Source organism: Pleurodeles waltl, chromosome 4_2 (assembly GCF_031143425.1).
Source record: "Pleurodeles waltl isolate 20211129_DDA chromosome 4_2, aPleWal1.hap1.20221129, whole genome shotgun sequence".
Classification (NCBI taxonomy): domain Eukaryota; kingdom Metazoa; phylum Chordata; class Amphibia; order Caudata; family Salamandridae; genus Pleurodeles; species Pleurodeles waltl.
The window spans coordinates 1,046,605,530-1,046,619,456 of record NC_090443.1 but is presented as its reverse complement, the minus strand read 5'-3'; the positions used below and the strand labels follow the sequence as shown (position 1 = coordinate 1,046,619,456).

Genomic DNA, 13,927 nt, shown 5'->3' with positions numbered 1-13,927 from the left:
GATTCAGGAGTTGAAGAATCTTCAGGTAGATAGCATATCCCACATGAAAATCTTGACCAAAGGAAAGCAACTTGTTCTGCATTGAGAACTGTCTAATGAATGTGAGATCTGCTCAATATCACTTTGTGGAGTTGTTCTAACATAGTGAGATTGGGGCCACTAGCATGCAGGTACTACAAGGATTTGTATGCACCGGGCATGGAACTAGTTGGTGAGATATGGATATCAAAGGAGGAGATATGTGATTAATTCATGGCATAGGTGGTGTGTAAATAATGCTAGGCAATAGCTGTTGTGTGAGCGTTTTGGCTGAGAGGTTCGTTTGTTACCGAGGTAGAGGGGGTAGAAAATCCAATATCCAAGAGGGAAAGTGGGACCAAGCAAGGGAATGGATCCTTATAGTAGTTGATTTCTTCATCTCTTGCTGATCCTTTTTCCTCTTAGCTTCAGAGCCTGCAGCTGGAGAAAGAGACGTACCTGGCCATGAACCGTAGACTAGCAGAGGAGAACCTCGCGTTCCAGCCTCGCTTGGATACAGGCCGCCTCCTCTTGCAGGAGCGATACGAGGCCCTTGGGGAAGCTGTGGCACAGTACAAACAGCAGAAGGCCAAGCTGGGTAAGGAGTGTTTCTTCACCATAGAGGGTTCAGAGTGGGGTAATTGGGATCTTGGTGTACGAGCAGAATCCTCCAATAAATCTGATGTCGATATCTTAAGTAGTTCAAGAACCATTACTCATTTCTGCTGGATCAGTTGATGTAAGAGACACTATCCTGCTTTAGATTCATATGCAGTGCATTATCCTGTCTTTAGTGTTTGGGTTTGTAAAATTCTTTCTGATGTCTACTTCTAACTACCTTAGACCATTCCCACCAGACTGGATTCAGAGATCATCAAAGCAATAAGTCCTACGCATTACTAGTTGGCGCCGTCTGACTCTGCTTCGGCCATGAGTTGCCCTGAAAGAGATTCATGCAAATGCCTGGTTCAGGGCCCAACTCGAAGTTATGTGATAAGTGAGCCCTTTCACACCCGAAGGCAATGAGAGAGCGGAATGCTAAGCTGTGTGTAGCAGAGCACATGAAAAGGTTTCATTTGACACAGTGGGCTTGGTCCAAATAACTGGCTCATTCTTACCCCGAATCCTGGTCCCGCTCGGTTTTCTTATAAGTCAAAGTCTAAGATGCTTTTCAAGCAAAAGAAGACTAAGTAGAATTCTGCCCTCTTGCCCTCCCGCCATGGAAAGTCAAACGAGATGCGACAAACGTCTCCTCCCAAGTCCACTAGCTCCAAACCCATTATGAGGCTAGTCCCGGTGCTCCCTGAATTTCCTCTTCCATTGTCAACCCTGCAGCAGAAAGTTGAATTCAAAAAGTCCAAGCTGCAAATTTTCACAATGCTTTTGGCTCACTCCATCAAGCCCCATAGAGCTGTGGGGGTGAATAGTTGCACTTCCACTAGCAGATACCTCCCTGGTGCCGATTAGTCTCATATGACTCGCTCCTGGCCCCATGCTGACACCGGCCTAGACTCCTACTGTGGCCCCCAGATGCATGCTGACGCCTTCTTGTCAGCTCTGCTGACGAGACTGTTGGCACCTGTGCTGATCCTGCCACCGGTCTCAGAACCAGAGCTGATGTCTGCCCTTGCCAGGCCGATGTCATGCTATGCAGTAATCAAGGCACAACCACCCGAAGAAGAACCTCTCTCGCAAACATTTCCACTGAGCCAGTAGTATCTTAGGATGCAGGCCTTCGTTTACTCACTCAGGCATGGTCCAATGACTGTAAAACACTCTCCATGATGCTGATGATGAGGCGGACAACTTATTCCATCCACATTAAACCGATGCAGTGCTCTGAATGGAAAAAAAAGCTAATGGGTCCCTGGCTTGAACACCAACCAACAAAATCGCCTCTTTTGTCATTGTTGTGTGTAGGGCAGTGATGACCCTGGACCTACAATTGTCCTCAGTAGAAACACAATTTAATTTACTCACTGACATTCTTCAGCTAGAGCTGGCTTCAGCAAAACTATTATTGCCCTTCTCTAAGGCACTTCCGGACACTTTAATGGCCTCTTTGATAAAGCCATGCTCAGCTTTTCCACTTACTCGATCTGTAGCTGGGTGACAAAGATCAGCTCCGGTTGACGGATCATTCTTCACACTGTACCCAACTCTGAACTGCCTTGAGGTGCAAGGGTCAAGCCTTAAGGTTAATCCATATGCTTCCCCTTCTGCTTTTCCCGAGAGGGAGTTCAAGTGTATTGCGACATTTGGAAATAAATTGTTCTCTTCAGCTGGCCTGTTTGATGCAGATGTTTTAAAGATGCTGTGTCCTACCTTTCACACATCTGCTCCTCACCCCATCCCGGCAGACTTATCTTCGACATCTGACCTCCTTACAAAAGGGAAAATCAAAATGCTGCCTTCGGCTCTGTTTTTTTCTTCTTTGGACCCATGAGATTAGATGATGGCCTTGGCCTTGGGCTTGCAGTGCTTGTATTTTCATGTTCGATGGCATGTGTAGCTGCAGATACACATGCTGTGCACGTCCCGCCACCTGGTGTTGGGCTCGGAGTGTTACAAGTTGTTTTTCTTCTAAGAAGTCTTTTTCGAGTCACGAGACCGAGGGACTCCTCCCATTTCGACTCCATTGCGCATGGGCGTCAACTCCATCTTAGATTGTTTTTTTTCCGCCATCGGGTTCAGACGTGTTCCTTTTCGCTCCGGGTTTCGGGTCTGAAAGTTAGTTAGAATCTCGGAAAAATCGTCGGTATTGTTTGCGTTCGGTATCGGGTTAGTTGCAACAGATCGACACCGAATTAAGAAGAGCTCCGGTGGCCCTTCGGGGTTTTTTGTCGATCCCCGTCGGGGCCTGGTCGGCCCGGCCATGTGTCTCTTCAAGGCTGATGGAACGGACCCCATTCCGCTTCTGTCCAAAATGCCATAACAAGTATCCATATACAGATCAACACCTGGTCTGTAACGTGTTTGTCACCAGAACACAAGGAGGATACTTGTGAGGCCTATCGAGCGTTATGGTCCAGGAAGACACTCAGGGACCGAAGAGCCAGAAGACTACAGATGGCGTCGGCGCCGACAGGACAAGGGCGTTTCGAAGAGGAGGAAGAAACATTCTCCACCCAGGAATCGGACTCGGAGGAGGTCGATCCCGAGGAAACGCCGAAAACCGTGAGTAAGACGTCGAAGCAGAAAACTCACGAGAAGACCGCTAAAGCCCAGGGGACGCCACCGCCAACAGGCCATGGCTTAACCCGAAAAATAGGTGACCGTCCATCGGCACCGAAAAAGGGCGAGCTGGTGTCGAAGTCATCCGACTCCGGTCGAGATACCGGCACACAGCACTCTCGGGTCCGAGATAGCGGGTCCGAGAAGATTCGGCATCGAGACAGCGGCACCGAAATGGCTCGGCATCGAGAAGGCACGACGCCGAAAATAAAAAAGGTTTCGTCCGAGCCGAAAAAGACTGTCTTAAAGGTTTCGGTACCGAAACATCCGGCCTCGGAACCGAAAAGTAGTTCCTATTCAGAGGAACAAGGACTGTCCTCACAAATGAAGACACACCGATTTCAACAAGAATTAGAGATAATAGAGCCAGATCACACACAAAGAAGGCTCTTTATTCAAAAAGATACGGGGAAGATCAGCACTCTTCCTCCGATCAAGATGAAACGTAAACTTGCCTTCCAAGACAAGGACAAACAGCCACCCGCGAAAGTGGCTAAACAAGTGACACCACCACCATCCCCGCATCACTCTCCACCACCATCACCTGTAGCCACTCCACCAATGATGCAATAACCAACTCATACCGGAATGAGTCAAGATGACCCTGACGCATGGGACCTTTATGACGCACCAGTGTCAGATAATAGCCCTGAATGCTATCCAGCAAGGCCATCGCCACCAGAGGATAGTACAGGCTACGCTCAAGTGGTATCAAGAGCTGCAGCATTTCACAATGTCAGCCTTCATTCAGAACCCATTGAAGACGACTTTCTTTTTAATACACTGTCGTCCACACACAGTCAATATCAAAGTCTTCCGATGTTAACCGGAATGATCAAACACTCCAAACAAGTGTTTGAAGAACCTGTCAAGGGGAGAGCCATTACTCCAAGAGTAGATAAAAAATATAAAGCGCCACCAACAGACCCAGTGTACATCACACAACAGCTAACACCAGATTCTGTTGTAGTGGGAGCAGCGCACAAAAGAGCCAACTCACATTCTTCTGGAGATGCACCGCCTCCAGATAAAGAAAGTAGAAAATTCGATGCAGCAGGCAAAAGGGTGGCGGCACAGGCAGCAAACCAGTGGCGCATTGCAAATTCCCAAGCTTTGTTAGCCAGATATGATAGGGCCCATTGGGATGAGATGCAACACTTTCTTGAGCATTTACCAAAAGAGTTCCAAAAAAGAGCGCAGCAAGTGGTAGAAGAGGGACAGAGTATCTCTAATAATCAGATACGGTCAGCTATGGAGGCTGCAGACACAGCTGCTAGGACTGTTAACACAGCAGTAACAATAAGGAGACCTGCATGGCTGCGTACATCAGGATTTAAACCAGAGATACAGCAAGCTGTGCTAAATATGCCTTTCAACGGACAGCAGTTGTTTGGGCCGGAAGTGGACACTGCCATAGAAAAACTTAAAAAAGACACTGAGACGGCCAAAGCCATGGGCGCACTCTACTCCCCGCAGGGCAGAGGCACATTTCGAAAGACACAATTTCGAGGGGGGTTTCGAGGGCAGACCACAGAAGCCACAACCTCACAAACAAAGCCCACTTACCAGAGCCAGTATCAGCGGGGAGGTTTTCGGGGACAATATAGAGGAGGACAATTTCAAAGGAATAGGGGAAAATTCCAAAGTCCCAAAACTCCTCAAAACAAACAGTGACTCCAAGATCACAAAACCCCAACACATAACACCTGTGGGGGGTTAGACTAACCAAGTTTTACACACATTGGGAGGAAATAACAACAGACACTTGGGTCTTAGCAATTATCCAGCATGGTTATTGCATAGAATTTCTCAAATTCCCTCCAAACGTCCCACCGAAAACACACAGTATGTCAAAACAACATATAGAGCTTCTAGGACTAGAAGTTCAAGCATTGCTACAAAAAGAAGCAATAGAATTAGTACCAAAACAAGAATTAAACACAGGAGTTTACTCACTGTATTTTCTGATACCCAAAAAAGACAAAACACTCAGATCTATACTAGATCTCAGAACGTTAAATACCTACATCAAATCAGACCACTTTCACATGGTTACTTTAGAAGATGTAATCCCACTGCTCAAACAACAAGACTACATGACAACACTAGACTTAAAGGATGCATATTTCCATATACCAATACATCCTTCACACAGAAAGTACCTAAGGTTTGTATTCCAAGGGATACATTACCAATTCAAAGTGTTGCCATTCGGAATTACAACTGCGCCAAGAGTTTTAACAAAATGCCTGGCAGTAGTAGCTGCACATATCAGAAGGCAGCAAATACATGTGTTCCCGTACCTAGACGATTGGTTAATCAAAACCAACACGCAAAAACGGTGTTCACACCACACAAAATATGTCATAGAAATCCTACACAAACTAGGTTTCTCAATCAACTACACAAAATCACACCTTCTACCGTGTCAAACACAGCAATACTTGGGAGCAACAATCAACACAGCAAAAGGGATTGCCACTCCAAGTCCACAAAGAGTTCAAACATTTCACAATGTAATACAAGCCATGTATCCAAAACAAAGGATACAAGTCAAAATAGTAATGAAACTACTAGGCATGATGTCTTCATGCATAGCCATTGTCCCAAATGCAAGGTTGCACATGCGGTCCTTACAACAGTGCCTAGCATCACAATGGTCACAAGCACAGGGTCAGCTTCTAGATCTGGTGTTGATAGACCGCCAAACATACATCTCGCTTCAATGGTGGAACAGTATAAATTTAAACCAAGGGCGGCCTTTCCAAGACCCAGTGCCACAATACGTGATAACGACAGATGCTTCCATGACAGGGTGGGGAGCACACCTCAATCAGCACAGCATCCAAGGACAATGGGACATACAGCAAAGACAGTTTCACATAAATCACTTAGAACTGCTAGCGGTATTTCTAGCGCTAAAAGCATTTCAACCCATAATAACCCACAAATACATTCTTGTCAAAACAGGCAACATGACAACAATGTATTACCTAAACAAACAGGGCGGGACACACTCGACACAGTTGTGTCGCCTGACACAGAAAATATGGCATTGGGCGATTCACAACCACATTCGCCTAATAGCACAATTTATTCCAGGAATTCAGAATCAGTTAGCAGACAATCTCTCTCGAGATCACCAACAGATCCACGAATGGGAAATTCACCCCCAAATACTGGACACTTACTTTCAAATGTGGGGAACACCACAAATAGATTTATTTGCAACAAAGGGAAACTCAAAATGCCAAAACTTCGCATCCAGGTACCCACAACATCAGTCTCAGGGCAATGCGCTATGGATGAACTGGTCAGGGATATTTGCGTACACTTTTCCCCCTCTCCCACTCCTTCCATATCTGGTAAACAAGTTGAGTCAAAACAAGCTCAGACTCATACTAATAGCGCCAACATGGGCAAGACAACCTTGGTACACAACACTACTGGACCTCTCAGTAGTACCTCATGTCAAACTACCAAACAGACCAGATCTGTTAACACAACACAAACAACAAATCAGGCATCCAAATCCAGCATCGATGAATCTAGCAATTTGGCTCCTAAAATCCTAGAATTCGGACACTTACACCTCACACAAGAATGTATGGAGGTCATAAGACAAGCTAGGAGGCCTACCACTAGACATTGCTATGCAAATAAGTGGAAAAGATTTGTTTATTACTGCCATAATAATCAAATTCAACCCTTACACGCATCCGCAAAAGATATAGTAGGATACTTACTACATTTGCAGAAGTCAAAACTAGCTTTCTCTTCCATAAAAATACATCTTACTGCAATTTCAGCTTACCTACAAATTACGCACTCAACTTCATTATTTAGGATACCAGTCATAAAAGCATTTATGGAAGGCCTAAAGAGAATTATACCACCAAGAACACCACCAGTGCCTTCATGGAACCTCAACATTGTATTAACACGACTCATGGGTCCACCTTTTGAGCCCATGCACTCTTGTGAAATGCAATACTTAACGTGGAAAGTTGCATTTTTAATTGCCATCACATCTCTAAGAAGAGTGAGTGAAATTCAAGCATTTACCATACAAGAAACATTTATTCAAATACATAAAAATAAAGTAGTTCTACGGACAAATCCTAAATTTTTGGCAAAAGTAATATCACCGTTCCACTTGAATCAAACAGTAGAATTACCAGTGTTCTTCCCACAGCCAGATTCTGTAGCTGAAAGAGCACTACATACATTAGACATCAAAAGAGCACTAATGTACTACATTGACAGAATAAAACTAATTAGAAAAACAAAACAACTATTTATTGCCTTTCAAAAACCTCATACAGGAAATCCAAAACAAGTCATTGCTAGATGGATAGTTAAGTGCATTCAAACCTGTTATCTTAAAGCAAAAAGACGACTGCCTATTACACCAATGGCACACTCAACTAGAAAGAAAGGTGCTACCATGGCCTTTCTAGGAAATATTCCAATGACCGAAATATGTAAGGCAGCTACATGGTCTACGCCTCATACATTTACCAAACACTACTGTGTAGATGTGTTAACGGCACAACAGGCCACAGTAGGTCAAGCAGTACTACGAACATTGTTTCAAACAACTTCAACTCCTACAGGCTGAACCACCGCTTTTGGGGAGATAACTACTTATTAGTCTATGCACAGCATGTGTATCTGCAGCTACACATGCCATCGAACGGAAAATGTCACTTACCCTGTGTACATCTGTTCGTGGCATTAGTCGCTGCAGATTCACATGCGCCCACCCGCCTCCCCGGGAGCCGTAGCCGTTTAGAAGTTGATCTTGAACATTTGTAAATTTGTAAATATATTACTTTAAACTACATTATGTACATACGTATTCACTCCATTGCATAGGCACTATTACTAGCATACACAACTCCTACCTCACCCTCTGCAGGGAAAACAATCTAAGATGGAGTCGACGCCCATGGGCAATGGAGCCGAAATGGGAGGAGTCCCTCGATCTCGTGACTCGAAAAGACTTCTTTGAAGAAAAACAACTTGTAACACTCCAAGCCCAACACCAGATGGCGGGATGTGCCACGAACAGATGTACACTGGGTAAGTGACATTTTCCATATATATATATATATATATATTCGGTGGCATGTGTAGCTGCAGATACACATGCTGTGCATTATCCTGCCATCTAGTGTTGGGCTTGGAGTGTTTTGTACACGCCAATTAATCAAACATATACTTTTAAGGATCAAAGCTCTGAGGTATGGGTAGCAGGCCACAGTGCACTCTGAGTCATTACACCAGTACCCTAATAGTCAAATAGTGGGGGTGAAATCGATTTCCTCACACATCTTTATCTCAGAGGAGACGGTCCCCAGGATCTTCAATGAAGGTAAATTGACAACAACTAGATGTATGGCAAGCCGTTCTCCTGGAGCCATCCAGAGCTCCCAGTAGTGACAGATGCGTTGTCGCTGCATTGTGGGGGCGTGGTCTCCTCAGTGAGGTGGAAATCAGGAGACTGTGGTCTCCCACACAAAATCCACATAAGTCTGTTGGAGCTTTGAGCCATCCACCAAGCCTTGAAAGACTTTCTACCAATCATTAACTTAAGGCTGGTGTAGGTTTTCACTGACAATGCTGCCTCCAGGTTGTACTTCAAAAAGCAGGGCAGAGAGAGAGCTTAGACCCTATGCCAGGAGACCATGCGCCTTTGGAAGTGATTAGATCAGCAGGATATTTTTCTGGTGACGAATCACTTGACTGGATCTTTGAATGTCAGAGGAGATGAGCTGCGTAGGCATCAGCTGGTGGATCGCGAATGGAGCCTTCATCACGTAGTGGTGCAAGACATTTTCAACCAGTGGGGCGTGCCCTGGCTAGAACTTTTCGCCGCAGCTGAGAACATTCAGTTTTGAGACTACTGCACGCCGAAATTTCCATAAGGAAACTCATTTTATCTTTGATCGCTGAGAGGCCTCCTTTTCATTTATGCACCACAGTCTCGCCTGCCAAGGGTCCTGAAGAAAATTGGGACCGAGAGAGCCCAGTCCTCTTGATGGCCCCCAGTTGACCCAGAAGTGTAGCACCCCAATCTTTTGAGTATTAGCATTTGCCCTGCAGTCCAGTTACCCCATCATGTATTTTTGTATGTTGTGTCAACAAGGCTTTGCGGTTTGGCATAAAAAGCCAATAAGGCTTTACGGGGGGCACAGTTAAAGGTTGCATGTGGTCCCTTTCAGCTTTTTATTTTTATTTTTAATGTTTGCCAAACCAGTCTTCCCTCTTATAGTCACCTGTTTTCAAAGTTTACTAACGGGCGTAACACAAATGTTTCTACTGCACCAGTTTCTTATCCCTCAGTGATGCCTTAACTTGTTCCACATGTTTTTCATGTGCATGCCATTTGAGCTCATGCTTTTTTCCTTGCAGCTCTTGACCTTGGTAAATCACTTCTGTGTCAGTGAGCAGAAGGCCCTGAAGTACACCATTTTGGGCCCTGATGAATTGATGATGATTACCTGGGTTGCCTTTTCTGCCCCAAGTGGTATTGCTCTTTCACGTAGGACTATCCTACTGGCATTTTTCACTTCACTGCATCCCTCAAAAGAGGAGGAAAGGCTTCTTTAGCTCAATCCCTAGGTAACCATCAAACGTACAGAGTATTGCATGGATGATCAGCTGTTCAGAGTTTGCCGGTGCCAAAAAGGAAGAGGAGTTACAGAAGAGGTCTCTGAGGTGAATTATCCTGTACATAAAAACATGCTATGATCTGGCCCAGTAGGAGCCCCTTGTGGGTCTGCAGGCCCATTCCACTAGGACTAAAGCCATCGCAGCAATTGCATGGGGGAGGCCCTGTTTTAATCATCTGTCAGGCTCCTACATGGAAATTACGGTACACATTCCTCAAACATTACTGCCTCGACAATCAGCTCTGCAGCATGAGAAATTTTACCTGCTCTGTCCTGCAGAACTTTTTTTATTTGAGTACATTCCTGAGCCCCTCAATCTTTTGGGACATTCTGCTGCTTGGGTATCTATGCTAAAAGGGTGGAATCTCCAGTTAGAAGTATCCATCAGAAGTGCAACTTAACCTCAGCAACGCTGTTTTTGGTAGCTTCTCTATCTAACTGCAGATTGCTCACACACCCCCACCGCTGTGTCCCTGTTTTGTGGCTTGGACATATGCACATTGTTAAAAAGGTCCCTTATTACATTTCGGCACTCTGCCACCTGTAATTTGAGTTGACATATCTGCCTTTGACGCAGATGTTACCCGTCCTTATCTTTCCAAGAACCTGTCATGAAAGTGTCAAGTCATTCAGACAATGACATAGAGAAGACACCTGATGTAACATCAGGGTGGGGCAGGTGCCTTGTTATCTCTATTTCAAGGTCAGACACGAACAAGAACATAAACGGTGTGGTTGATTGACATGTTTATTCATAAAAATGTGTCTAAGATTCGCATCTTGAGGCACTTGGGTTACCCCCATTTTTGGCCCGTTTGTCAGTGTGCTTGACTGTCACTGGGATCCTGCTAACCAGGACCTCAGTTCTTATGCTCTCTCTGTTCCAAATTTGTCAAAACAAACTGGTAACCCAGTATTTCATCCCAAATTGGTATACTGGTGCCCCCTTATATGCCCCAATGTTGCAGAAGTCGTCTTTGCTTATTTGTTGTAGTTTGTAGGGTTCCTGGAGGGTTCAGCTGCGGTTCCGTCGGTAGAAGATGAAGTAATGAATGCAGAGGATTCCTGCTGAAGTCTTGCAACCCGAATCTGAAGAAATACCCAGAGGAGAGACCCTAAGTAGCCCTTCAAGACTAAGCATTTGGTCTATTATCTCCTGATGTTAAAGGGGATGGTCAAATCTACCCCATTTGGATTGGACTGCTACCCAAGCTATTGCCAGTGGTTAGACGTATTGTAAGCAGCTTCCCCATCACCTTTTGTGTGTTTCACTATTCTTTTTGTGCACACTTCTTACTTGCACTAAACGCGTTGGGCGAAAAACAATCTACCAATGGAGTCTGTGACCATGTGTATTTACAGCAGTAGGAGGAGTTACCAAAACCTGTTGATTTAAGAGACTTCTTAGAAGAAAAATATCTTGCAATGTCCGAGCCCTACACTAAATGGCGAAAGTAAGCAGGGTATATGAATCTACAGCACTACATGCAACTAAAAGATGCTTACTGGGTATGTAACATACTACTTTTGCAATTTCAAGCTCCTCGAGGTTCACATAGCCCTGTTACCTCCCCGGGAGTCAATTCTAAAAGAGATCAGTAGACTGAAGTTAATAAGTAAGAATAGTGCACCTTAATAACAAGTGAAAAAATAAATTACTCATGGCATATAAAAGAATCTAAAGAATGTGATTACATTCTAGGGTAGGTTGTGGGACACCAAAGTTCTTTTTGGACCCAACCAATAGTTAAAACCCACCATGTGAATCTAGAAGAGGTTCAAGCACCAAAACTATTCTTAAGGGTAAGAAGCAGGGTGAGTACCACAGTTCATGTTATTGATGAGTCGTCTGGACAGTGTCATAGGTTAAAGGATGCTGATCTCCTTTCCTTTAAGTGTCAATCCCTCAGTACTCTCAGCTGTGTCACACAGTGCAAGAGATGCTGTGTGATATCAGATGCAACTCTTTGAATGCCAGGGGCTAAACACTCTATTCCTGCTGAATGTTTTGTTAAGCAACAGGTTTTTTCTTCTGAACATCTTAGTACAATGCCTGCCTCCTTTCGTGCGCCCAGTGGCTTGGGGGTTCCTTTACCATGGAGGTTGCAGCATCTGTTACGTAGTTTCTCATACATTTCATTAATGTGACAAATGTTTGACAAAGTTCTGACTCAGTTTTGCTCATTAGATTGTGGCTCATGAATACTACAGTTCTGTTGACGCTACTGGGATCCGGATCCTTTTGCTTGAGGAAACTGCTACAGTAATGTTAATGCAGATTGTTGGTTGCCCGTATGCAAATCCACCACCTAGAAACTATTGTCTACTGTTGCTTGAACTTTCTTGCAAATTCCAGTGCTTGGGGAAGTTTCCATTGTTCTGTCTTACTTTCTCACTTCATCTCTCTCCATACAGACTCATTTGCAGCCACTGTAGATCCAAAATTAATGCTGCCCACTCTACAGGACCAACTGAGAATCATCGAAGAGGAGTCTGATGTGAGTCTTGCACCAAGATGATTTTTAAGTGCAACTTATTGACGTAATTTAGAGTTTCATAGTGTGCTACTTGTAAACTTATGCTACGTTAGTGTTGAAAGACAAGTCTGACAGAGCGATGGAGGAAGAAGAGAAGGCACCTAATAGCTCGAGTAGGTTTGTGAAATAAAACAATGCTACTGAACTGATCGAATTCTATTTAAAGAGTTAAAAAACCTTCTGACACAGAGCATCAGCAGCTGCTGCCTTGACAAACAGACTCCTGTAATTTCATAGAATTCTAGTATAATTATCAAATGCACTGGTAAACATATGTTCGGTGGCATGTGTAGCTGCAGATACACATGTTGTGCATAGTCCGCCGTCTGGTGTTGGGTCGGAGTGTTACAAGTTGTTTTTCTTCGAAGAAGTGTTTTCGAGTCACGAGACCGAGGGACTCCTCCTCCTTTGTTCCATTGCGCATGGGCGTCGACTCCATGTTAGATTGTTTTTTTTCCGCCATCGGGTTCGGACGTGTTCCTTTTCGCTCCGGGTTTCGGGACGGAAAGATAGTCATAACTTCGGAAAACTACGTCGGTATTGTTTCGTTCGGTATCGGGTTAGAATAGAATCGACACCGAATCGTGAAGAGCTCCGGTAGCCCTTCGGGGTAATTTTGATCCCCCGTCGGGGCCTGGTCGGCCCGACCGCGTGTAACATCGACACTGATGGAACGGACCCCGTTCCGATTCTGTCCTAAATGCCACAATAAATATCCATATACAGACCAACATTTGGTCTGTAACTTGTGCCTGTAGCCCGAGCACAGGGAAGAGACGTGAGAGGCCTGTCGTGCGTTTCGGTCCCGAAAAACGCTCCGTGACCGGCGAGCCAGAAGATTGCAGATGGCGGCCACGCCGACAGGACAACGAGGGTTCGAGGAACAAGGAGAAGAAGAGGAAGCCTTCTCCATTCATGAATCGGACTCGGAAGAATTCGACGTCGAAGAAACCGTGAGTAAGACGTCGAAGCAAGCACCACACAAGAAAACAGACAAGGCCCAGGGGACGCCACTGCCAACAGGCCATGGCTCAACCCATAAAGTAGGTGACCGTCCATCGGCACCGAAAAAGGCCGAACCGGTGCTGAGATCGTCCGACTCGGGTCGAGACACAGGCACGCAGCAATCTCGGGACCGAGACAGTGCTGCCGAAAAAGATCGACGCCGAGACAGCGGAACCGAAGCTGCTCGACGCAGAGACAGCGGCACCGAGGATGATCGACGCCGAGAAGGCTCGACTCCGAAAAAGAGGAAATTCTCCTCGGAGCCGAAAACAAGCAAAGACACAGTTTCGGTGCCAAAACGACCGGCAACCGAACCGACTGCCAGCTCGTATTCAGAGGAACAATCACTGTCCTCTCAAATGCGCAAACACAGATTTGAGGAAGAGTTGCAGACCACTGACGTGGACCACACACAAAAGCGGATCTTCATACAAAGTGGGACAGGGAAAATCAGCA

At 45.3% G+C, this 13,927-nt stretch overlaps 1 protein-coding gene across 1 annotated transcript in view; it reads left to right on the top strand.

The window, feature by feature from the left end:
- VPS37C (VPS37C subunit of ESCRT-I) overlaps positions 1-13,927 on the top strand; it is an 81,467-nt gene that overhangs the window by 51,185 nt on the left and 16,355 nt on the right. The window contains exons 4-5 of the mRNA XM_069233034.1: positions 445-616; positions 12,345-12,427. Coding sequence (XP_069089135.1) covers positions 445-616; positions 12,345-12,427 — 255 coding nt within the window. The remainder of the gene's footprint in view (positions 1-444; positions 617-12,344; positions 12,428-13,927) is intronic.